We start from the raw sequence: 26503 nt of genomic DNA, 5'->3' as shown, positions 1-26503 counted from the left end.
TCCCCCTTCCAAGTTGTAATGGTCATATCCCACATAGTGTCAAGTAAGTATGAATGTTGCTGCGGTTCATCCTGCTGTTTCTGTGATTCCCTTTCCCTTTCACATATTACATTGTCTATTATGCAAAACATGAGGTACAAAAAGCTAAGAGAAATGAAGAAAGAAAAAAAATAGAGAAAAAAACGAGCTATATACAGGGTCTAATGAGAGCCTCTTGTTTGTTCTGTGCAGCCCAAGCTGGATTCAAATTATCTGTGCAGCCTGGGCTTGAAATCCCACCTTATTTTCAAGTCCTAGGATTACAGCCATGTACCATTACACTGAGCTTCTTTTCTTTTAAATGGGTTTACCAAACTGACTATTATAATTGTCCTTAGTTTGATATTTTAAAATAATATTATATGATTTCAGATGTTTAACTCACTTCCATCAATCTTTTTTTCTTTTATCCTTTTCTGATTCCAGGCCTTGAATTTAGGGCTGGGTGACTTGCTCAGCTTTCTTGCTTATGGTTTATATTATAGCACTTGAGCCCATTTTTTTTTTTTTTGTTGTTGTTGTTAGTTAATGGAGGTGGAGTCTCTCAAGACTCTTCTGACCAAATTGACTTCTTATCTCCATCTCCCAGGTCTTAGCCTCCTGAGTAGCTAAGAAAAAAGGTAGAAGCTACTGGTGTCTGGCTCACTATTTTTTTAAAAAAAGATATTTTTTCTAATATTTAAAAATGATATTTATAAATTCTGTTGTCTACTTTGTTGTTGTTGTTGTTGTTGGTCATGGGGCTTGAACTCTGGGTGCTGTGCCTCAGCTCTTCAGCTTAAGGTGAGCACTCTACTGGCAGTGCTACTTCAGGTTTTCTAGTGGGTTATTGGAGATAAGAGTCTTACAACTTTCCTGCCCAGGCTGGCTCTGAACTGTGATCCTCAGATCTCAGCCTCCTGAGTAGCTAGGATTACAGGTGTGAGCCACCGGCGCCGGCTGTTGTCTACTATTATAGTAACTTTTCCTAATGCACTTTATCTTCTCTTTCTTTCACAATACTATTTAATTTCCTATTACTAGAGATGCTAAAATTAGTATATGTTTTCTTCTTTTCTGCGCCTATACTTCTCTTCCATAATATAATTTTATGATGATATCTAAGATAGAAAACTAGTCTAGGTGTTTGTCAACAGATTTGATGAATAAATATAATGCTTTTTATACGTATACCCTATATATTTACATATATACATATATACCTTAAATAGTCACACACATATATATGTATATCCTATATATTTACATACATATATAAAAATGGAGTATTATCCAGCCAAAAAACTAGAGCAGAATTCTGTTATTCGCAGCAAAATGAATGGGACTGGAAGATATCCTGTGAAATAAAATAAGCCTGAGGAAAAAATAGTGTCACATTTCTATCTTTATTTTACTTAATGTAATATTTCTAGTTTTCCTATTTGCTTTATGGATCTTTTCTTAATCTTTGCTTTTTACTAGTTTATGATTTGTCTGTTTTTTTCCCTAGTCTGTTATATTATGCTAATTTTAGAAAAAGTTGGCCATTGTTTCTTTATACATTTCTTTTATTTTGCTCTTCCTTTATTTTTTTTTTTTTGTTATTTTTTGTCACTCCACTCACAGTTTAGTTAGAGCACTATGTTATCCTGCCACTTTTTTTGGTCTTTTTTTTTTGTCTTTATTTAACTTTTTGCTTTTCTTGTTTCAGCTTGAAAGCTTTCTATCGGCCTATTTTTCAAGGCCATCAATTATTTCCTCATCACTACTCTATGGATAAAGCGGTTTCAGTCTTTAGATTCACTTTTATAATTTCCTCTCTTTGATGACAATTTCATAACATTGTTCAACTTCCTACTGTGTCACTTAAATCATAACCCAGCAGTTTAATACCCCTGCTTGGAAGTTCTAACATATAGACCACTACTAGGTCTGGTTATGCTCATGGCTTTCTACTTTGACATGGGACCTTTTTCTCCTTTCATTTCTAGAGGTGGGCCTTTTTTCAGAATTGTTTGCTCTCTTTCTTCAGAAGTCACTAACACAGGGCTGAATCTTGGATAAATGTTCCCTCAAGGCCTATGTGTTAAAGATGTGGGCACAGCCTATGGCATTATTGGGAGACCCTTCAAGGTGTGTAAATAGTGGAAGGAAGTTGGGTTACAAGAGTAGGTGTTCTTGAAGAAATATCGGGATCTGGCCTCTTCTGCTTTCTTCTCTCTCTCTTCCAGCCATGAAGAAGCAAGAGAGTCAACTAATTATAGATTGAAACCTCTAAATTATGAGGCAAATAAACCATGTCTCCTCATAAGTTGATTTTGTCAGATATTTTGTTACAGTGACAGGATGCTGACTAACATTTTGTGGCCCTGGCCTAAGAGGATGCTACCTCTGCTTTGGGTCAATGCAGGATCTTGGACAGCGGAGATGTCTCTACTTCCCCTGGGATGATGTACTGTAGTGTGACTCTCTCCTCTGGAAACAGTGGGTCTTTGTCTAGCTTCCAGTCCTGAGGCTTTTCCTGTCTCTTCCAGGACTTTTGCTTTTGAAGGAGGAGGAGCCTGGGGCAGACATTTCACATCTGTGTGTTATCAAGGAGGATTCTCTGCTCTCTTTACCTATCTAGTTTTTTGTATGAGCTGGTGGAGGCAGAGAAAGGCAGCTTGTTAGGGAGGTGTGTCCTGTGGAGTGTGGGATACAGGTTATTCTGAAGTGCTATACTAGCTCACACTTAACTTTACACAGCTATTCAAATCTTAGCATTTTTAATCCATCCCTTCTTTCACGACAGTCGATTTCTCACCTGTAATCTCTGACAAAGGTGATATGTGTATCTGCCCTGCTCGTGTGTCACTCCTTACAATTACATTCACTTGGATGTCTCGTGACTGTAGCCAGCTCTCAGATGGTTTCCCCCACATCAGGGTTTTGTAGATTTAAATTTGAGAAAGAGGGAGCAATATTGTCTCGTGGCTTTCTATACCATAAGCAAGCTTCAGCTAAATTAGAATTGAAATATATGCACTCTTCTGTGAGTTTTTCTTGCAATTGAGTCACATTGATTGAAGTAGTGTCAGCTCAATCATTTGCACTGCTTTTATGTGTCACATTTTATTTTCCATTCATTTCTATATCTTTTGGTATCTTGTTTACAGTGTGGTGACCCTACTGATGTCTATATTTTGAAATTCTTCATATTGACTTATTCTGTCCACAAATTAGCTTGTCTTAGTTTCACCTTTCTATAAAAATATACTTTTACTCCTTTGACCTTTGAGAAGGAACTGGCCATTGCTCTATGTTTATCTACTTTTTTATTAATGATCTGTTTTTCTTTTTGAATTTTCCAACTTTTATTGTGACATTTTCAGTTTTCTTATTGCTTTGAAAAAAAACTATATTGAAGGTTTTATCTATTTTCTATCATTATTATGAAATAATGCAAAGAGTGTTTTGGACTATCATATGTTTTTAAATTTTATATGCATTTTCCCTGTGAAAATTTTTGGCTCATGAATCTGATTTTGTAGTTCACATTTTGGTATTTTTTAAAAAAAATTCTATATGCTTTATTTATTTATTTATTGGTCAGTCCTCAGTCCTGAACTCTGGGCCTGGCTTCTATCCCTGAGCTCCTCAGCTCAAGGCTAGCGCTCTACCACTTGGGCTACAGCGCCACTTCCGGCCTTTTCTGCTTATGTGGTGCTGAGGAATCGAACCCAGAGTCTCATGCATGCAAGGCAAACACTCTACCACCTTCCAAGCCATTGCTAAGTTGAAGTTAACCTGCTAATGATATTGTAATGAAGTTTAAAAGAGATGAATACTTACACAGCAAAGCATTACTACTAGCACTAAAATTAGGATGTTTCTCACCACCAGGAATTCCTATGGAATCAGTTGTTTTTGATAGCTAAATTTTAAAGATAATATAATTAAAAAATAATTGTTTTACTAATAACTAGTAATCATTTGAATTTTATCTGGCATATATTATACAGTTTGCACCCTTTTTCAAAACAAAGGAGCTAGGTGCTGGTGGCTCATGCCTGTAACTCTAGCTATTCAAGAGGCTGAGATCAGAGGATCAAAGTTTGAAGGTAGCCCAGGTATAAAAGTCTGTGTACCAGCACAAAAAACCCAAAACCAACCAAAACAAACAAAGCAATGATGTTTTAGTGCATGTGCACAACACCTCTCACTTTTGCTTCTCATCTTGGTGCACTTTTTATTTTTTTGGTGCTGGTGATCAAATCCTGCAAAGCCAGCATCTATTCCAGCCTTCCCCAGGCCCTCAATACCCTAAGATGAGATTGTTAATTCCCTTCTGCAAGTACTGAGTATTTGGGCTTCATTACAAAGTGGGTAGGCCTGGGTGGTACTGGCTGATACTGTACTCTACTAGATACCAGAGAGTACTGAGCAGTCATACCAGGTATTTCCTGGATCCACTAATCATTTTTGAAATGTCTTGTTTTCCCTAGGATTACAAATAAGTATAATTTGAATAATTATCTTTGCTTCTTATGACCTTTTTCAGTTGGGCTTTGAACTGAGTTGATAATTGTCATTTTAAACTACACGCAACATTTCTGACTTTTTCCTGTCCTTTTGTCATTGCTGTGAACTTTTGAAAATTCCTCATAAAACCAGAGGCAGAGGGAGTTTTCATAAGATCATGATATGTAGTTTGTTGATCGAACTTTGGAATAGGCATTTTAGCTTGCTCTCTCCCTTCCTTCGTTCCTTCGTTCCTTCCTTCCTTCCTTCCTTCCTTCCTTCCTTCCTTCTTCTAAATAGACACATTTACTGGATAATTGGGTAATAATTATTACTGTAAACAAAGTTACTCTGTAAGAGTAAAACTTTGTAAAATATATTTTACAAAATATATGTCATTATAACTATTCTTTTAAGCACTAAGTATCATTTTTATCATTCAGAATTTGGGAATTAAATTCAAACAACTTATCATTGTAACAGATGAATAGATTGTCAGTGCCATGGAATGAACTTTATTTTGTTATCCATTTGAAAATAGGATGAAGTATCATTTTCATTACTCAGAGTTTAGGATGAAATTAAAGTGTCTTAGAAACACACTAGGTGAGTAGATTGTCAGGGAAAGGGAGAGTGCTAAACGGGACCCATGTCATCCATTCTGCCTTTCTTCTTTTTGGTTCTAAAAGATTTTTCTTTGAGATAATTTACTTTGGTAGTTTACGGAAGTAAAATAATAAAGATGCTTAATATAAGGATGTGTGAAAGTTAGGTAAAGATATATGATATGATACTGAGCTCATGACTTGGGTTCTGTCCCTGAGTTTTTTCTTTTTTTCAATGTTAGCACTCTAGCCACAGCTCTACTTCATGCTTTTTGGTGGTTAATTGGAGATAGAGTTTCATGGACTTTTTACTGCCTGTACTGGCTTTAAGCTGTGATCCTCAAATCTCAGCCTCCTGAGTAGTTAGGACTACTGGTGTGAGCCACTGGTACTTGACTTTAATTACTTCTTTACACACACACACACACACACACACACACACTCTCACACACACACAATCTAATAACTTACAGCCAGTGCAGCCTGGGCATGTGCTGACAGAGAGGCTTATCAGGTAATTGGGTGAGGACATTATTCATCAGTACCCTAAAAAGAAAAAACAAGAAGTAGTATTTTTCTAGTTCTTTTCCCATTCTAAGTCATATGTGGTATAACTATTATAACTATGAGACATGGAAATCTACTAGATTAGTTGCTGTCTCCCTCTAATTTTCCCCTGTACATCTTTTTATGTTTAAGTTTTTGGTGGTAATAAAATTACTATGGCCATCAGTTACACATAGAGGGAACAGCACTGTCAGTGGCTGAACCCAGGCTGTGTCACCCACAGTGAGTTGTGTCAGGCATTGACTTTAAATGCTCTTTTCTCTACCATAATTAATGCAGAGCAGTAGTAATAGTGTGATGAAGGGTAATTCACTATAGCCTGACAGTGAGACTCCATTCACTTTTGATAGGTTGGTGTTCTTGAAGGCAGAGCATAGTCTAAAATTGTTAGAACTATAATAGTCCTGGAGAATGTGATTAGGAGATGGATTTTAGTTCAAGAAAAAGCCTTCTTGGAGTTTTAATAAATCCAAGCTTATGCTATTATGACTATATAATATTAATTTTTAATTCCTCAATTGAGATGTTTGCTTTATTTTTAGTAGTACTTACAAGAGAATTAGAGAATTTAGTCCATAAAATGTTACTGGAGAAATTCGGCTGAGGTGATTATCTTCAATTATCCTGTCAGCCAGGAGAAAAACAGTGGATTCACTTATATAGTTTTAGAACACAAAAATAAATACCACAAAATGTCAAATAAATTAGTCATACAGCCACTCTAGTCTGTGAAGGTCTTCAAAAATGCCTGGCTTCAAGAAGGTTATTCTGTTATGACTGAGATACCTGGAAAAGGAAAAATGATTGCCATAAGTTTGTACCTTGGCTGCTTTACAACAAAGGAAAGACAACAATAATCATGAAAGTTTTATGTGCTATTCTCATCATGCCATCTCCCTTCCTTGGAATCTTCAAAAGTGTCTGTCAGTTACATTATCATATATAGTACATGCATGTGCATGTGTGCACATACACATGTATGTGTGTGTGTATGTGTGTGTGTGTGTGTGTGTGTGTGTGTGTGTGTGTGAGCCTCCTGAGTAGCTAGGATAACAAGCATGAGACACAAACACCCAGCTCATATGTAGCTTTTTTTTTTCAAACAAAGATATTTTTATTATCTTTAAGAGTTGTAGAAAGGTTACCATTCAACAAATTAGTTTATAAGTACAGTGCAACTTGACAGATGTCAGTCACCATTTTCTCCCATCCCTCCCTCCCATCTAGCTTCTAATTTTCCCATAATTAACAGATTCATCAATCTATTGAGTACCTAATCTCTACTGGTTTGGTTTGCAGAAGTGCCCTCAATGGTCCTTATGTTAAAGGGAGACACTATTGGGAGGTGCTGTGTTTCTGAGGAGCAGCCCATGGGAGGCCCTGATGCCAATGGAGATGTGCTCTTGGTGGGGGACTGTAATAGATTTTGCTCAGCCACATGATTTTGAATAATGTGCTACCTTACCATAGGCCAGTCTACCACAAACAGGAGCATCTAAACCTTACTAAAATAACCCTTTTCTCATTATAATAATCTCTGGTATTTTGTATTAATGAGTGAGAACTACAGAATAGCTGGCCCTGCCCTCCCTTTCTTTGAGAGGATTTGAATCCAGAGAACAGATAGGAATAGGCAACATTCAGAAAACAGAGAGTGTGTAGAGAGTGGTTGTTTTACATTGCAAAGCCAGTTTCCTGGGATGGGGCCTGTGGAGTACAGGGACAGAGGAGGCAGAAAAGTCACAATTTAGAAATGTCTTATTAGTAAAGCCATGGCATTCACAAAACAAAGAATAGGCAGCAGAAATAACTTTTGCAAAAGCAAGGACAAGAAAGAAGATAAGGGACCACCAGATAATTTAGTGAGAACTCCTATCTTGGGGACTACCAGGAGAGAAAGGACATGAACCTGGGACTCAGACAGGAGCCTGTTCTGGAAAGCAGCCATTGCTTGCTTTCTTTTTATTTTTGTTTTTAATAAGTTTTTTTTTTTTATTGTGAAAATACTGTACAGAGGGGTGACAGTTACACGAGCAAGCTAATGAGTACGTTTCTTATCCCTCCTCCTTTGTTTTTCCCCTATCATCCCTTCCCTCCCATCTCCACAAATACACTCCCCCCAACCCCTGCCTAAATTGTAAAGTTCGTTTTTCGACTATGCCTGCTTCATTAAGAAGTGTGACTCTGCCTTTTTGTGTTGAACTCTTTCTGCCACACTCATTTCTATCTCAGTCTCTTTCGGGAAGTAATTCTCTGAATGAAATGTGCTTTAAGTGATTATTTAGTAAGGACATGACCTTGAACAAGCAACAGATTCCTGTAAGCCTCAGCTTTCTGAGCTCTAAAGTGAGCAAATCAACAGTTCCTTCCTAGGGCTTTGGAGTTTTGCAGATAAGGCATGCCACAGGCATTCTGTACGCATTGTTGACTAAAATAGTGGTTCGGGTTGTGAAGTGGCTCATGTGGTATAATGCCTGCCTAGCAATTAAAATAGTTGTTCTTCTCAGCTCTCCCACCCAGATTTCCTTCTTCTTCTTTTCTCCTCCCTGCCTATGATTCACTGGCAAGTATAGGTTCATATTTCTCTTCCAATGATACATGCAACACAGTGAGTTCTCTTTCTTTCACTCTTTTTTTTTTTCAGGCTTGGGGCTTGGGCACTGTCCCTGAGTTTCTCTCAAGGCTAGCACTCTACCACTTGAGCCACAGCACCACTTCTGGCTTTTTGTGTTTATGTGTTGCTGAGGAATCGAACCCAGGGCGCTTCATGAATGGTAGGCAAGCACTCTACCACTAAGCCACATTCCCAACCTCTCTTTTCTTTTCTTTTTATATTTTGTGAACATACTGTACAGAGGGGTTACAATTACATGGGCAAGATAATGAGTACATTTCTTATCAAGCATTGCAGCCCCCTCCTTTGTTTACCCTTCACATCCCTTCCCAGCCTCCCCCCTCACCCAATTCTCCCCCCTCACCCAATTCTCCCCGCCCCCCCCCTCCCCACCAGCACCAAAGTTGTAAAGTTCGTTTTCGACATGACAACTTGTACTTCTCATTGTTGCAATGGGTCCACCTGTATCCTTTTTTTTTTTTCCCACCTGTATCCTTAAACGACTTGTTTTTCCCCATCTCCTCCACAAATTACACCAACATCAAATATAGTGAAAGCAGGGGTTATACTGTGGGGGAAGGATATACAAAGCAACAAAGAAATAATCTTATAAATGCGTTAGAAACAAATGCATGAAAGAAAAAAACATTAAAATACATATCTAAGGGTTCATTTTCCTAACATCACATTGTCTGACCTTTTCTGCTTAACTCATACATATACTAGATATTGCAAATAAGGGAAACCATGGGACCTATGTTTCTTTGGGCTTGGCTTACTTCACTTCATATAATTTTTTCCAAGCCTTTCCATTTCCTAACAAATGGCCAATCCCTCTTTTCTTCCACTCTTATATAGCTTATTATTGATAGCCTGTAAAATTTCTACTGGGAATCTGCCCTCTTTTGTTAAGTTTGACATTTTCTTGGACATTATCTGGTTCAAATGCTTCCTTTTCTCCTATACAGACCTGGAGTCCAGGTATTTACAGGATGTAGCAAGAAATAGCTTTAATACCTCCCCTGAACACCTCAGGTGTCTCTCATAAACCAATCACCATCTCTCCATGTAAAAGGCAATTCCTTCACTCTTGCTCCTTGTGTGCTCCTGTCTAGTCCTGTGTGATCAGTGTCACCTCCTTCAACATTCTCACTCTCCTTTGATCTACCCCCTCCCTTACTTTTCTTAATTTTATGTATATAAAATAAATTCTTGAAAGCATTCTCCCTATACCTGCTTCTCCCTTCTTTCATCTATCCCTCTCCTCTTTGCATCTTGATGGCAATTGCTTTGGTTATTTTTTAGATGGGTCTTAGACTTTTTTTTTTGCCTGGGCTCACCTCAAACTGTGATCTTCATTACCTTTACTTACTGAGTGGCTGGGATTACAATTGTGAGCCATTACACTTGGCCATTTAATTCCTTATCACAGTTTGATTGAGCAACACAGATTTCGAATATCAGCACTCTCCTTCTTGTTGTCTAATTCTTGTGTATATTGGCATTGTTTTTTTCAGCTTAGATGATAGCCTCTAGCCAGGGAAGACTTACCTTTTCCCACTGTAGCCCTGTACTCTGCAACTCCTTAAAGTCTCATTCATCTTCCTATGCCTCATAGTTCTATTTGAAGACATGCACGCTCTTAACAGTTAATGAACAATTATGGACGAAGGGAGAACAAACATTTAATAGCTATCTATGCAAAAACTAGAGATATGTGGCAACTTTAACACCCATAAAATGTTCCATTGAGGACCCTTTTTAATCTGCTCTGCGCTTCAGCACTGCTTTTCAAGAGCTTCCTTCACACCAATGAACATCCACTCAAGCTGATACTTTTCAGTAGATTTTGAGTGGATCTATGGAGCAGGCAGGAGCCTAATGAGAATGAGTCTCCCAATGACTTTGGTTTTGTTAAAATACAGAAGAGCAGGGATGGGGTAGGAGGAAGAGGGAAAGGCTGAAGTGGCCACTGTTAAGCTTCTAGTCTCCTTGTGGACTTTTTAGCAATTGACTCAATGCTAAACTGGTATTATAAACCGGAAATCTGATGGAAAGGAGTTCATTAGGCTAGGATAGAGAGTGGGATAGAATAAAAATAAATAGAAGTGGAAATAAAGTTATTCATTTCTCTGATTTTTGATAATATTTACTTCTGAGGGCTATCTGGAAATGAAGTGGATGAATCACTAAAAGTCTATTGCAAAAAGCCTTACTCTTAAACAAAATAAAATAACATTTTGCACCTATTAATGGAGTTATTATAAAAAACAAATGAGCCAGGCACTTGTGGCTCATGTCTGTAATCCTAGCTACTCAGGAGGCTGAGATCTGGGGATCATGGTTCAAAGCCAGCCTGGGCAGGAAAGTCTGTGAAACTCTTATCTCTAATTAACCACCAGAAAACAGGAAGTGGTGCTGTGGCTCAAGTGGTAGAGTGCTTGCCTTGAGCTGAAGAGCTCAGGTATAGTGCGCAGGCCTATTTGAAGCCCCATGGCCGACAAAAAAATAAAAATAAAAACAAATGAAACCCAAACCAGAAAATAACAAGTATTCGTTGGGATGTAGTAAAATTGGACCTGTTTTTCATTGTCCGGAAATGAAAATGGGGAGCTGGTATGGAAAACAGTATGACAATCCTCAAAAAAAAAGAAAAAAAAATCTAATCTGGGCACTGATGGCTCACACCAGTAACTCTAGCTACTCAGGAGGGTGAGATCTGAGGATTGTGGACAACAACTAGTCCAGGTAGGAAAATCCATGAGACTTTTATCTCCAATTAACAAACAAAGAACTGGAAGTAGAGCTTGTCTCAAGTGGTAGTACGCCCCTGTACTTACACACACACACACACACACACACACACACACACACACACACACACACACAAATCACATGTAGAATTACCATATGGCCCAATGTTGAATACCTGGATTTTTACTAAGGAATTGGAAGCAGAATGGAGTTGGGCAGAGATATTTTTTCTCCCATGCTCATAGTAGCATTATTCTCAATAGTCATAGACAGATCAATGTATAAGAAACAAAATGCATGTATATTGTTCTGCCTTAAAAGGAGGGAATTCTGACACATGCTACAATGTGAATGAAGATATTATTGAAGATATTCTGCTAAGTGAAATAAGAAGACACAGAAGGGCAAATGCTGCATTATTTCATTCTCATGAGGTTCCTAGACTGGTTCATTAGAAGCAGAAAGCCAACTAGTGGTTATTGGTCTTCAGGGAGGATAGATATTGCTTAAAATATCTGGCCTTTTTATGGGGGAAGATGGAAAAATTCTGAGGGAGATGGTCACACAGTATTGTGATTGCACTGTATGCCAATGGACTATATCCTTCAAACTGGCTAGAATGGTCACTTTTAGGTTATGTGTAAAAGCAGGATTAAAGAGCAAATAATAACTGAGGGATTGGGGTGTGCTCAGTACTGCTTAGCATCTGTGAGACCTTGAGTTCATTCTCTGCACCAAAGGAAAGCAAAACCAAAAATAACTGGGGAAGTCTTAAGATTCCTTCCTTCCTATCTTCCTTCCTTCCTTCCTTGCTTCCTTCCTTCCTTCTTTCCTTCCTTGCTTGCTTCCTTCCTTCCCTCCTTCCTTTCTTTTCTTTCATTTCTCACTCCCTTTTATCTCTCTTTTTTGAACTTAATTTTTTTATTGTCAAGGTGATGTATAGAGAGGTTACAGTTACATAAGCAAGGTAATAAGTACATGTCTTGTCAAAGTTGTTACCCTTCCCTCATTTTTCTCCTCCTTTCCCTACCCCCCCCCCAAGTTGTACAGATCATTTCCAACAAATTGCCTTGTGTATATCACTGTTGCATTGGTTTCTCCCTTGTCCTTTGTCTCACCATTCTGTTGTTCCCCTTCTCTTCTCTAATTCAAATAAACATATATACAATGCTAGGGCACCAAAATCAAATACAGTGACAACAGGGGATATACCATAGGGGGAAGAACATACAAAACAAAGAAAAAAATCACATAGTATATTAAAAACAACAACAACAACAAAGAAAAATATCTGTGTCCATGTCTTGGAGTTCATTTCACTTAGCATCATCTTATATGGTCATAGCTATTGAGCTATTCTTCTCATCTTCTAAGATTATCCTAGACATATATTAATTATTGCAAACAAGGGAAACCATGGGACCTACGTTTCTTTGGCTCTGGCTTATTTCACTTAATATGATTTTTTCCAAGTCTTTCCATTTCCTAACAAATGGGGCAGTATCATTCTCTCTCTCTCTCTCTCCCCCTCTCCCTCTCTATGTGTGTGTGTGTGTGTGTGTGTGTGTGTGTATATATATACATATATATAAATATACATATATATAAATATACATATATCTATCTGTCACATTTTCTTGATCCATTCATCTACTGAGGGGTATCAGGGTTTATCTCTCTTTTATTCTTCCTTCCCTCCCTCCTGCCTCCTTCCCTTTCTTCTCCACCTTCCCCTTCCTTCTCTTTTCCCTTTCCCTTCTCTTCCTCCTTCCCCCTCTTCTCCTTTCATTTTAGGTAAGATCCTCCCTATGTAGCCCAGGCTACTTTTTAACTCTTGTTTTTCCTGTCTTAGCCTTTTAAGTCTAGGATTACAGGCATGTACCACCATACAAGATTATGTTTTTCGAACTTTACAATTTGGTGCAGGGGCAGGGGGGGATTGGGTGGGGGGGGGGGCGGGGGGAGGCTGGGAAGAGATGTGAAGGGGAAAAAAAGGAGGAGGCTGCAATGCTTGATAAGAAATGTACTCATTATCTTGCCCATGTAATTGTAACCCCTCTGTACAGTATGTTCACAAAAAATTAAAATTAAAAGAAAATAAAAATTAAAATGTAAATAAAGTAAAAAAAAGATTATGTTTTTTCTTCTTCTTCTTCTGCCAGTCCTAGGGCTTGAACTCAGGACCCATGTACTGTTCCTGAGCTTTTATATTCAAGACCAACAGTCTACCACCTAAGCCACAGCTTTATTTCTGGCTTTTTGCTGGTTAATTGGAGGCACATGTCTCACAGACTTTCTTTCCTGAGCTGGATTTGCACCTCAATCTTCAGATCTCAGCCTTCTGAGTAGCTAAAATTATAGGTGTAAGCCACCAGCAGCTTGCAAGACTATCTCCCTCCCCGACATCAACATACCATGAGGCTTTGTCACTTTGACCAAGTTCATTTAGTTGTCACTCCTGTCACCATCACTAATGTGTCAGGTTCAGACACCTACTACTACTCAGTATTTTCTCATTTGTTCCCTACAACCTCAAGATAGGTATACAAATTGCATTGCACACTATAGTGAACTTGTGCTTATAAAGAAAATAAACTCTTCATAGTCACCTACCTCTCCGGTGATAAAATCAGAGCTGAGCCATAAGGCCCGTCTGATTCTCAGGCCCGCCTGTCAGACACAGTGCTAACTTGGTTTGCACATCTGTGTGCCCTGTCCTGAGTGGCCTGCAGTCATAGGTCACAGCTTGGCAAGGCACTGAGCACATATGGTATTTAGGGTACTTACAGTTTAGTGAGGCGGAGCAGTCCTCGGAAAGCGTACACAGACACAGATCTAATCTTATTGTTTTGCAGGCACCTAGAACCAGGATTATTTCAAAAGAAAACAATGAAACAGTTTCAGTTTTGCAAAAGGAAGTAGGTTCTGAGGAGGATGGTTATGATGGTGGCACAATATGAAATTTCTAGATGCCTCAAAGGCCTAACATGGTTCTCTTGAAGCTTCTTCAACTGTTTCAAGCTGCAAATATTTAAGAGACGAACACCCTCACTCCTGCAAGAACCACTGTAATTACATCATCAACTGGGGAGACTGGGCTGCTGATCCCAAAGTCATGGAGCAGAAAGGTCTAACCTTTACAGAGTGGGACTGGCTTCCATCACTCAGACTTGGCTGTAGCCAATTTTGCTATTGAGGGGACTGGGAAAAGGACATAGGGCTGACTTTGTAAACCACACTCCATATTTAATACTTCTGTGGAGCTTAGTGAAGACATATTATGCAGACTTCAATTCTCACGTAATCTATACTTTAGACCCAAGTCACCAGGTTGGAAATTGGATTAAAAAAATTGAATAGCCTCCCTCTCCTGTAATTGCATCACATTGTCCTCCCTGCCCTGGCTTATACTTGCACCTATCTAATTTACACTTTTCCTCCTTTACCTTCTTTCCCTTTTCCTTTCTTAAAAAAAGTGTTGCAAAGCCGGGTACTAGTATCTCACACCATAATCCTAGCTATTCAGGATATTGAAGGTCACAGTTTAAAGCCAGCTGGGCCAGGAACTTGTTCATGAGTCTCTTTTTTTTTTTTTGGTCGGTTGTGGGGCTTGAACTCTGGACCTGAGTGCTGTCCCTCAGCTCTTCAGCTCAAGGCGAGTGCTCTACCACTTGAGCTACAGTGCCACTTCCGGTTTTCTGGCAGTTTATTGGAGATAGGAGTCTCACGGTCTTTCCTGCCTGGGCTGGCTTTGAACCGCGATCCTCAGATCTCAGCCTCCTGAGTAGCTAGGATTACAGGCGTGAGCCACCAGCGCCTGGCATTCATGAGACTCTTATCTCCAATAAATCAACAAAAAGCTGGAAGTGAAGCTGAAGCTCAAATGGTAGAGTACTAGCCTTAAACAAAACAAAACAAATCCAAGACCTGAATTTAACCTCCAGGACTCTGTGTGTGTGTGTGTGTGTGTGTGTGTGTGTGTGTGTGTGTGTGTGTGTGTGCATACAACTACAATGAATTGCTTAAAAAAAAGGAAAAAAATTGCTAAAAAAGGTGAAAAGAAACAAAAAGGGTGAGATGGTAAATTTTATGATGTGTGTATTTAACATAAAGAGATTTAACATAAAAAGGCAGACATAATGGAATAATTTAATGAAACTGGATGTCATGTCATTTTATTTTGCTATTACAGTTAGAATAGCCAAAGGGGGTTGGGTAGGGAAAGCCTGAGGGCCATATAAAACTTGAGATGCCATTTGCTATATAATAGTATAGACATATACTTCTCTTATGTTTTCCTTAAGCTATCCATGCTATCTGCCTATATTGGTAATTTTGTATGACTTATGAATGATGTTATAAATATCTCAATGGTTCACCCCCTCCTCCCATAGCTAAAATTCCCTTTTAAACTTCCCTTTTCTTTCTCTCTCCTTTCTTTCTTTCTTTCTCCTTTCTTTCTCTCTTTCTTTCTTTCCCCTTCCTTCTTTCCCCTTCCTTCCTTCCTTCCTTCCTTCCTTCCTTCCTTCCTTCCTTCCTTCCTTCCTTCCTTCCTTCCTTCCTTCCTTCCTTCCTTCCTTCCTTCCTTCCTCCCTCTCTCTTTTTCTCTTTCTTTCTTTCTCTCCTTCTTTCTGCCAATACCAGGGCTGGAAATCAGGCCTTACACTCTTGCTCAGCTTTCTTGCTCATCACTGATGCTCTACCACTTGAATTATGCTTCCAGTCTAATTTTTGCTGATTATGTTGGAGATAGAGCCTCAGATTTTCTGTCTGGGCTGGCTTTGAACCTTAATCCTCCAGGTCTCAGCCTCCTGAGCAGCTAGGATAAAGACATGAGCTGTTGACACCAGCTCAATCTGAATTTTCTAGCAATAAAACGTTAATGCGTAGTAAAGCACTCAGTGATCAGACAGGCCTAGATGCCAGCAGTTTCAGTATCTCCTGCTCTAATCATTCCAAGTTGTAAGTGCTCAGCATAGAAGTAATAGAAACATAAGACACTTTTAATGCCACAAACCACATACAATGTAATCACAAATCTTCCAAGGAAATCAACTTCAATTTTATTAATTTGATACCCCCAAGTTTTATCCTAAAATGGATTTAAGGCAACTTATAAAGATAAATGGAAAAATGAAAAAAAAAAAAACCCAAAAAGTCAACACTAGAGGAATGCAATTTACATTGGAATGTCAAGATACGAATATAGGCTTATATCAAACTAAAGTAATGCTGGAAGTTTGAACATGAGTTAAAGAGCTCAAAGGACATAGGTAGCAGAGTATAAGCACACATGCATTTAAAGCATTTCTACAGGTACTTGTCCTGCCTGTCCTGTTCAGTAAGTAGGTCACTGTTGTTCTTTAGAGTATTCTGAATTTATACAGAACTTGTTGTAAATTTTAGGGACAATAGGGAGAAATCAACATGAATAAACTTGGAGTTAAATAAAAATGTGGAATAAAAGAGGTTCCCTATTCTTTGATACTCAAGAAGATCTAACTTCGATGGTAAAATATCATCATGAACTTTTTATGTACTTGACATTCGCACAACATGCATAGACCCAGTCATGGTGTCCAGAGCACATCTTTTCCTCTAATGTATAGAGGAACATTAATAGATCTTTGCTTCTAACTGTTGTAATAATCTAGCATTAATTAGACTGCCTTACTTAGAGGCTGAATCAAGCTATACTTTGTGTTTGTGTGTGTGTGTGTGTGTGGAGGGGGACTTGAACTCAGGGCTTCTTGCTCTTGCTTGGCTTTTTCCAGTCAAAGCTGCTTGTGTTTTAGCACTTGGGTCACACTTCCACTTCAGGCATTTTGCTAGTTAATTGAAGATAAGACTCTCTCTAATTTGTCTGCCTACTGGGATTCTCAGATCTCAGCCTATTTAGAAGCTAGGAGCAGAAGCATGAGACTCCAGTCCTTGGCTCAAGTTATACTTTTAATAAATAATTTAAATTTATTTTTGTTAGATTACTGAGTTATATTATCATCAATTTTGATGACTTTATCAATATTAGATTACTGAGTTATATTATCCTGAATTTAGTTTTGTAGTCTGACTTCTTTTAAACATGTGGTCATGAGGTGATACTACAGATCAGAAAATTGCTATAGACTCAAGACAGAAAAGGGAGTAGTACACTCTTGAAGTTTTATATCAGGCCTAATTTTCAGCAGATCTTCTTTTTTTAAAACATAAATATTCAGAATGAAGTTCTGAAAAGTCATTAGAAATTACTTTGTAAATATTTTTGCAGATTATCTGTTTTATAGAGCATTTCATTGAAGAAGTAGTTAATTTTTCTTTTGATTCTGTCCTATTTTTATGTACTTAAAAAGTGTAGGTAGGGGCTGGGAAGGTGGCTCAGTGGTAGAGTGCTTGCCTTGCATGCATGAGGCCCTGGGTTCGATTCCTCCACACCACATAAGCAAAAAGAAAAAAGCCGGAAGTGGCGTTGTGGCTTAAGTGGTAGAGTACTAGCCTTGAAGAGCTGAGGGACAGTGCCCAGCTCAGAGTTCAGGCCCCACGACTGGACCCCCCCCAAAAAAAGTGTAGGTATATTAATATGACACATTTCTCTAGTACAAAAAAGGAGAAAAATAAAACTAATACAAGTATAAAATTAAAATGAGAAGTCTGGGATGTTTTCTAGATAGAGTGATTTAGACACAAAATATCTAAATACAGTAATTCAAGTATATAACAATATGATGTAGTCATAAAGTTGACCTAAATCACAGTTAAATTATACTTGGTCCGTTGGGGATCTGAGAGGTATTCATGACCCTAAAATAAAGGGAAGCAAACATTTTAATAATGCTAGAGGTCAAACCCACAAAGCTAAAGTGAAAAATGGAGTCAAGTTCCCCCAAACCACACAAATTACAAATCACAAGAACTTGCTATCTAAAGCAGAGGCCAACTTTGAAGTTAAAGATATTGTAGGAAATTCATCTCTATTCAATCTTGATGATAGATCTTGGCAAAAGATCTTTGGTGGATATTGAAGTGGTGGCAAAATTTCTCTTCCTCTCTCCCCTAGTCCCTCCACTTTAAAGCCTCCATTGATAGACAAGTTCTGTATCATTTGATAGAAAGTCTGAAAGTTGTGTACATAGTTCCAGTCTGGGATTGTTTATGCAAGATCAGGTTTCTATGTGCAATTTTTCTAAAAAACCGATTACCTAAAGTGGTAGTGTAGTATTAGTCTCTATAGAATTGTCAAGAAACAGATCTATTGAAAAATGCTAATTAGTTTTAATGTCAGGAATCAAATGTTTTTCTTACAGTCTCTGGAGATCATGGTACTTCTTGAAGCCATTGGGAGGAAGCTTTCTTATGAAGTTCCACTGAAGTGACCTGAAATAAATAAAAAGTTTGCTTCTTATTTCAAATTACAATATAGACAATTATACTCTTTACAGTGACATTAGTTTTAAGGAAACATTTCACTGCAACATGCTTGTATTGGTATTTGAATTTAGTTCTAACTTGGTTTTGTACTATTGAATGTGGTCATCATTTCTTAAATTTATGTTACCACATTGTAATTCTAATGAAAATTAAAATAATAAAATTTGAAGCAAATTGATTTTTCAGTTGTGCTCTTTTCTGTTTTTACTTCATATCAGAAGACATCTGAGTATCACATAACAATACAAATTGTATTTTCTCTTTAAAAAGCACTCTAGGGGAAGTGGAGGGGAGGGGAAAAGGGAAAGATGGAGAGGGAATAATTTCAAAATACAATGCATCTGAATGTGAAGATGGCATAAGGGATTCCAATGAAAACTCTTAGTACGGAGTTGGAAATTGCAGGGAAAGAAAAAGCAATGGAGAAGGTTCTTCTGATTAAAATGTAATATATACAAGTCTGAAAAAGTCACTGGGCAATTTAGTTATATATTCATAAATATGATATTGTCTACATTGCATTACCTTAAAATGACAGTTGAAGAACCATTGCTCAGTAATTTAATTTCTGGTAAGTAGTGCAGAAAGGTTTTCTCTTGTACCACAATTTAATAAGAAATTTGATACAGAGCAGGTCCACAAACTTGTGGTTGTATTAGAAAGGTTCCATTTGTTTGTTTGATTGATTACTTTTTTTTTTTTTTTTAAGGAAAAGCACTATAAAATAGTAGAAACAAAGTATGTGAAGGAAGAAAAAAAATCAGCTCAGCAGAGTTCCCTCCCAAGAACCACACATAACCTCCCCAAGCAAGTCTCTTTAACTGTGAAATGAGGGATTTGGACCAGATGATCTTTATCAGTGTTTTGATCAATACCTTTATTTTATAGTGTGGCAGAACAGATACTATGGATAAATGGTCACGAATGTGTATGGTCTGGAGGCCAGCTCAGGTTAGGATGCTGTTATATAAAGGCTCTATTAATGTTAGGTTTTGGACCAGAACCCCTTAAACCCAGCAATGAGTTCTTAAAGGAAGATAATTTCTCAGACTCCCCAGAAAACATTTCAGAGTCTAATTTGAGAAACACTATTCTAGACTCTAGAAGACCATTTGTCCTCAATGGGGGTGGGATAAGGATTGGTCTTAGAAAGTGAATAAAACACATTTGAAATGTATGAATCAGAAGGATGACACTGTTCAGCAATGTACTCACTACCTGATTTATGTAACTGTAAACCCTCTGTACATCACCTTTACAATAAAATTTAAATAAAAAAATGTATAAACCTCAGATATACATAAGTAGATACACCGTATATCTGCATTATTAAAATTTCACAGAGGGGAACAAATAGGAGAGAATATCTAAAAAGGCTCCTAGAAGGCAGTATTGAATAAGAGAAAGATGAAAGAAACTGGTCTTGACTAAATATAGCAGTCAATGATATATTAACAAACAAATGAGAATTTAACACCAAAGGTTGAATAACTAGTAACCTTCTCTTGAAGTTAAGCTTAGCTGCTAGGTTGTTATCTTATTTATACCAGCAAGTTGAGAGTTTTCTAATATTTGGCTTCCAAACCAAATTCTGTCTTATATCCCCTTTCAATGTTTCTTTTGTGTAAAGATAAACATCAAATAAGAGGACTTCAGGTGTGCACTGGACAGGAAGTGACAGATTTCAAAAGTAACTAGTGCAAAAATCACTGGTGAGACTTAGCAGTAGAGCACTTGGCTGGAAAGCATGAGGCTCTGAATTCAAACTCTGGTACTGCCAAGACACAAAAAAATACAAAAACAAAAAACAAGGGAAATTCTATGAGAGGCTAATTGCACTGGGGCATGGTGGGAGGAAGGGTTACTCAACTGATGAAAACTTGTTAGGGACAGATATGAATATTTCTTGGTAAAGTTAGGCCTTCATTAACATAGAATCCTTAGAATTCACTCCTTTCTAGTTGATACCAAGTATTTTCATCAAAATTATTTTCAAAATATATGATTGAAATTGGAAGAGGTAGATGTTACTATTTTCATTGATTAGAAGAAATGAAAATACTTCAATATAATAGATTCTTGTATTTCAAAATTTGATACCACCAAGTCATATACAATGTATATTGTATATATATAATATATATAAAGTTATGTACTATATACACATATAGTGCATATGTGTATGTTTATGTGACATAGAGAGAAAAGACCTAGTTTTATCATTATTGTCAAATCAAGTTCTGGTTTTGTAAAGAAAGCTCTTATTTTGGATCATGGTGAATTTCAGAATCTGAACATAAACTCTGAGAGTTAATGTACAGCATGCTAGGAGAATGTTAGAATTTTTTATCATTTATGTGCAATGTTTTCCAAAGCCCCAACTCCAATAAAAATTATTTGGATTACTGGCTTCTTTGATACTTTACTTATATATGATTTAGTTCATATCTGACATTTCTTTGTAATGTTCTTAAGTAAAAGCTTGCATGGCTCAGTAATGAAAATTTGTATTTAGTTCTTTAATGTGTTTGCAGTAAAGACTAGAGTTCTTTTCCCCGAGGAAGTGAACACACAGACAAGGTGTGAGGCTCAGCTACTGTCCTGAAGGGAAACATGTAAGTAGACACTGGAGTCAAAGGGTTCAACCTCAAACACAAAAGAATTCTTCGACAGTGCTGTGAATTCAACCCAAGATCCTCAGCATGCTAGCAAGCACTCTGCTCTTGAGAGCTCTATAGCTCAATTGTGAGGATCTGGTCCCAGATTTGTTTTTCTTCACCTAATATCAGAGTGGAAAACTCTCTCTCTCTCTCTCTCTCTCTCTATATATATATATATATATGTGTGTATACATGTATAAACTGGACAATGAGATGGGTACCAACATGATATTTTCTTTTTCCTTTTTTTTGGTGTACTGGGATTTGAACTCAGAACCTCATGCTTGTTATGCCATGATACTTTTGAGCCACATCTTTAGCCCCATTTTTCACTGGTTATTTTGGGGGTAAAGTCTCACTTTCCTGGGTGAGGCTGCACTGGAGCCATGATTGACCTACTTTTAGGTTTTTTTCATTGCTGATGTCTGTCTCCCTTCCTTGGAGATGGAGTCTCAAGGGGCTTGAACTCTGGGCCTGGGCACTGTCACTGAACTTTTCAGCTCAAGGTGAGCACCACTTCCAGTTTTCTACGAGATAAGAGTCTCATGGACTTGCCTTGCCCAGGCTGGCTTTGAACCGTGATCCTTACATCTCAGCCTCCTTTGTAACTAGGATTACAGGTGTGAGTCACTGGCACCCAGCTATCTCAAGGACTTTTATGCCTAAATTGACCTGATGCCATCATCATCCTCAAAATCCCAACCTCTCACAAGGCTTGGGGTGGCAGGCACATGCTACTGTGAATTTATGCTGAGGGTGACCTTGAACTGCAATCCTCCATTATTAGCCTCTCAAGTAGTTAGGATTACAAGCATGAGTCATCAGTGCATGGCTAGGTTAACTCTTTGGTTTGGATTTTTCTGTAATTTGATATACACATTAAGGGACAATAATGATTTTTTTTAACCTCTGAAAGTAGAATGAAATTATGAGGATTCTTTATGTGTAGCATTTCCAGTTGAAATTTAAATAATAGTCTTCATAGGACCCTGGTTTCTCTGGTTGATCACTGTTTTTGTTAGCAGGAGTAATTGCTATAACAGATGTGGGAAGGCAGGTTTAGGTGGCATTGTTATTTCCTTTGAGGAACAAGTGTTTGTGATTTAACCTCCAGATGTTTTCAGAGGCTATGAATTTGGTAAGCCAGGTGGATAGGAACCCTGCTATGGCTTCCAACACTGCGTGCTAAGCATCTGAATTGGTGTACAGGTGTTTTAGTTTGAGCACACGCTTGTTAATATGAGTAAACATAAGAATCATTCATATTTTGTCCTTATATACGCAGAAGTCAAAGCCAAAAAACACACTGAAACTTCTGAATGGGAAATATCATCAACATAACAATCTGATAAAACATTTAGATTGAATATCTATCTTCAGAATGCTTGCCTATCCTGCTGATGGTCCTAGATTTGATCTCCAGCACTGTCAAAAGCAAACTCCCAAATCCCCCTAAATCTACCTCCCATTATTGTCTTTTAAAAAGTTTGAGGCAAATGTGTTTGTGTTATTGATTGTGGTTAAATTAAAATAAATATTACTAGAAACTTAGAAACACTAGTCCTAGAAATCAACAAACCATTTATTATGAGAATCATTTTCTTTTGCATACATAAATTTGAATTGCCTAGGAAAAAACATCAATATCTGAGTCAATATCATAAAAGCTAATTTAAATGTGAAGTTCTAAAATGATCTTATCCAATTTATTTTACTTGTTCTCTTTTTTATACGTAAGAATATATTAAAATTTATATGTAATGCATTATAAAAGAGCTTTTCCAATAAATGTCAAGTGAATTTCCTGTACAATAGAAAAGTTCTAGGTAGAAATGTAATTAGAAGTTCTTTTTGATTTACTAGCTTATGAAGCTGGTGATATCTTTTGTTTGGATAAAGTAGATATCCATTACTTCATAGGATTATTATGAAAGATTGAATGAATTAATGTATGGAATGACTTTAGATAGGCTCTAGTATTTTATAAATGCAAAGCAAAATGAGCAGTCATTATGGTCGATCTGGGAACAATGGCATCACTTTGAATAAAAATGCATTGTTAATAATGACACAATCTTAATTGTGCTTCTTTTTTACAGGCACTTCATTCTGTCTTTTAGGACAGGCCATTGTTTTCTACTTACATTACAGTCACATTTGAAGAAACTGATGGAACAGCTCGTAAATTGGCTTCATCACAGTCCAGTTCCAGACCTTGGCACAAACAACGCACGGGCACAGAACCTACCACTAAGAAATGAGAAAGTGGCAAGAAATGACGAAAGTGAGGGCCCAAAAAGGCAATGAAGAGAAAGAAATGAAAAGCTATAAGAATATGACTTAGTACAAAATTTGCCACATCTTACCTAAGCAGTATGGGCAATGCTTTAAATTAGGATTCCAAAGCTTGCTTTTCATTTAGCTTGAAATATTATGCTTGAGCATTAACATTTGGAAATATACACATTTACCAGCTCACCATTTTTTTAAAATAACAGATGGCTCTTCATTTGTTTCAAAATGTGTGCAAGCTTCTGCTTTTATGTCACCAAAGAGAGATGAGATAATGTATGATGGAGTTTAATGTTCATAGGAAAGCTTCTACTTAATAATCAACACTTTATTAATAGCATAATCAAAATCTTTCCTGGGACACTAAATCATTTTTAACCAGCAAGAAAGAGAAGAAACAAACACTACATGATAACATTGATGGTCTTTTTTTTCTGGAAAATTGTAGTTCTTCAAAAGGGTTTTTATTTTATCTTTAAAATTTTGCTTTCCAATTATTTGTTTATGTTTCTTGCATTATTATTAGCTAGAAATTACTAGCATGTTAAATAGAGATGAGAAACAGAGCCAGGCACATGTGGCTCATGCAATACTCTTAGCTACCCAGGAGGCTGAAATCTGAGGACAGTGGTTCAAAGCCAGCCGAGGCAGCAAAGTCTATGAGATTCTTATTTCCAATTAACCAGCAAAAGCTGAAATTAGAGCTGTGGCATAAGTGGTAGAGTACTAGCCTTGAGAAAAAAAGCTAAGGAAGGGACACCGTCCAGGCCCTGAGTTCAAGCTCCAGTACTGAGGAAAAAGAAATGGGTAGCAGAATCTAGGCAAGATAGCTCATACTTGTGATCCTAGCTTCTCAGGAAGCAGAGATCCATAGGATTCTGGCTCAAGGTCAGTCCAAGCAGGAAGTCCATGAGACTCCATCTCAACCAATGAAAGCTTAGTGTGGTAACAGATACCTCAAGGTAGTTTTTTTTTTTTTTTTTTTAAGAAATGGGCTTTTTTGTCTTACATAAAAGTGAAGCATGCCTAAACATTCATTTATGGCTGTAAACATTTTTTCTGCACACACATTCATGCTGGATAATGGAAAGAGAAAAAGAATAGAGTGTATATTGTTGGTTGTCTTAAGAGGCTGGATTTGTAGATAGCCTTAAGAAGTGATTCTGTTCATCAAAGTTCACCTGAGCCTTGCAATATGTCCTATAGCTAAATATTCTAATAAATTCTTTAACAAATTGGTATAATAGATTCAGTCTGATACCTGCTTTGCCAGGCAAAATGAATAGTAGTAAGAGTAGCAAGAGATGACTCCCCTCTGCATTGACATCTCTAGCCCCATACTAATACAGATTTACATATGGAGGGCAGACTGTGGGAGGTGTAGACTGTCCAGATGTCCCAAGGGAAGAGTTTTTTTCTAACTGTTGCTAAATTAGACTAGGCAGTTGGTAGCTGAAACCAGAATACATTTTTTAAAAAATATATTTTTTAAAAGTTAAAAAATTAAGTATTTATCTAAAAATGATAATAGCTACTTTAAAATAGTATAGGACAAGCAAAACTTTCTATGAGAATTTTCTGCTCCCAAGCTTTAGGTGTCTGACCTATAGAGTAAAGCCTTCAGAGGACAGACAGGTAGAGAGCTCCTGGGTATGACTGTATTAAGCACTATGGCTATAGGGTTCGAGCTAGAAATGTATTCCTTAACATGAGGGGACATGTTTTTGCCTTTCTTCCAAGTAACTGCAGAGCCTCCTTTACAGGATTATAAGAGTTCAAGATCACTATTGTTTCACTATTTGATGGAAGCAAGAATGGCAGAGAACTCCCCAGGAGTTTGGCATAGTAAGAATTCTTTCCTAGTGTGATCTAGGATGTGAGTGTGAACTTAAGTTGTGGGACATGATGACAAAGGGTGAGAGAAAGATGACAGTCCTGAGGGCAAGAGAGTAGGAAGAAAGATGGAAAAGGAAGGTAGCCAATCAGCATGCATCCCTGGGAGGGGTGTAGGGGGTGGATTTCTCATATATACAGACTGAATGAGATTATTTTCTGGGTTTTCTGTAGTAGGGCAAAATGAAAAATAAGTAATGAACAACAAAAGAATAAGCAAACCATGCTGCTAAAATAGATTATAAATTATGTACTGTATTTAAAAAGAGTTTATGATAAGATACTGGATTATGCTAAAATGTTAATTTAAGTTTTGATAAATATGATTTGCCCAGGAAATTTTAACTAGGTTGAAACAAAATGATGTGAAATAAAATAAGACAAGTAATGCACCAGCAACTTCATACTAGTAACCTTTGAATACAGTGTGGTTATTGGATGGTCATTTCCTCCCAAAATCCTTCAAATTTAAACTCTGATAATGTATTGATTAATCATAGACATTATATGCTCCATGATACTGATCTTGAATATATTTTAAAAAATATGAATTGTTTTATCTAGCCAAAACTGATGATATGGCATTCTCAGGTTAATTCCAAATAAATTCCTATAATAATCATATATAAAGTGGACAGTAGGAATCTTTTTTAAAAAATTTTCTTGTAAAGGACAGTAGGAATCTTAATTTAGCTTTCACTCTATGATTTTATATTATATTATTCATTCTAGTTTTACACAGCTTTTAAGTTGAATAATATTTAATCATAGTCAGGTTTCAGTGGATCATGCCTATAATTCTACCTACTTAAGAGGCTGAGATCTAAGGAATGCAGTTTGAAGTCAGACCAGGCAGGAAAGTCTGTGAGTCTTGTCTCTAATTAACCACCAAAGTGCCAGAGGTAGAGCTATAGTTCAGGTGTTAGAGAGAGCTAGCCTTTACCAAAAAACTCAGCAACAGTGCCCAGACCCTGAGTTCAAGCTCCAGGATTGGCACAGACAAAATAAAAATTACTGGGCTGGGAGTGTGGCTCAGTGGTAGAGGGCTTGCCTACATGAAGGGCTTGCATGAAGCCCTGGGTTTGATTCCTCAGTACCACATAAACAGAAAAAAGCCTGAAGAGCTGTGGCTCAAGTGGTAGAGCACTAGCCTTGAGCCAAAGAAGCTCAGAGGC

The 26503-nt window shown here is 37.4% G+C and overlaps 1 protein-coding gene across 1 annotated transcript in view; it reads right to left on the bottom strand.

Moving 5' to 3' along the window:
- Rxfp1 (relaxin family peptide receptor 1) overlaps positions 1–26503 on the bottom strand; it is an 88900-nt gene that overhangs the window by 31296 nt on the left and 31101 nt on the right. Inside the window, exons 3-8 of the mRNA XM_042668401.1 lie at positions 23288–23393; positions 18358–18429; positions 13846–13917; positions 6405–6476; positions 6243–6314; positions 5595–5669 (exon numbers count right to left, since the gene is read on the bottom strand). Of these exons, the coding sequence (XP_042524335.1) occupies positions 5595–5669; positions 6243–6314; positions 6405–6476; positions 13846–13917; positions 18358–18429; positions 23288–23393 (469 nt within the window). The remainder of the gene's footprint in view (positions 1–5594; positions 5670–6242; positions 6315–6404; positions 6477–13845; positions 13918–18357; positions 18430–23287; positions 23394–26503) is intronic.

Source organism: Dipodomys spectabilis, unplaced genomic scaffold, assembly GCF_019054845.1.
Source record: "Dipodomys spectabilis isolate Male_0828 unplaced genomic scaffold, ASM1905484v1 ptg000436l, whole genome shotgun sequence".
Lineage (NCBI taxonomy): Eukaryota > Metazoa > Chordata > Mammalia > Rodentia > Heteromyidae > Dipodomys > Dipodomys spectabilis.
This window is presented reverse-complemented; position numbering and strand designations above follow the sequence as displayed.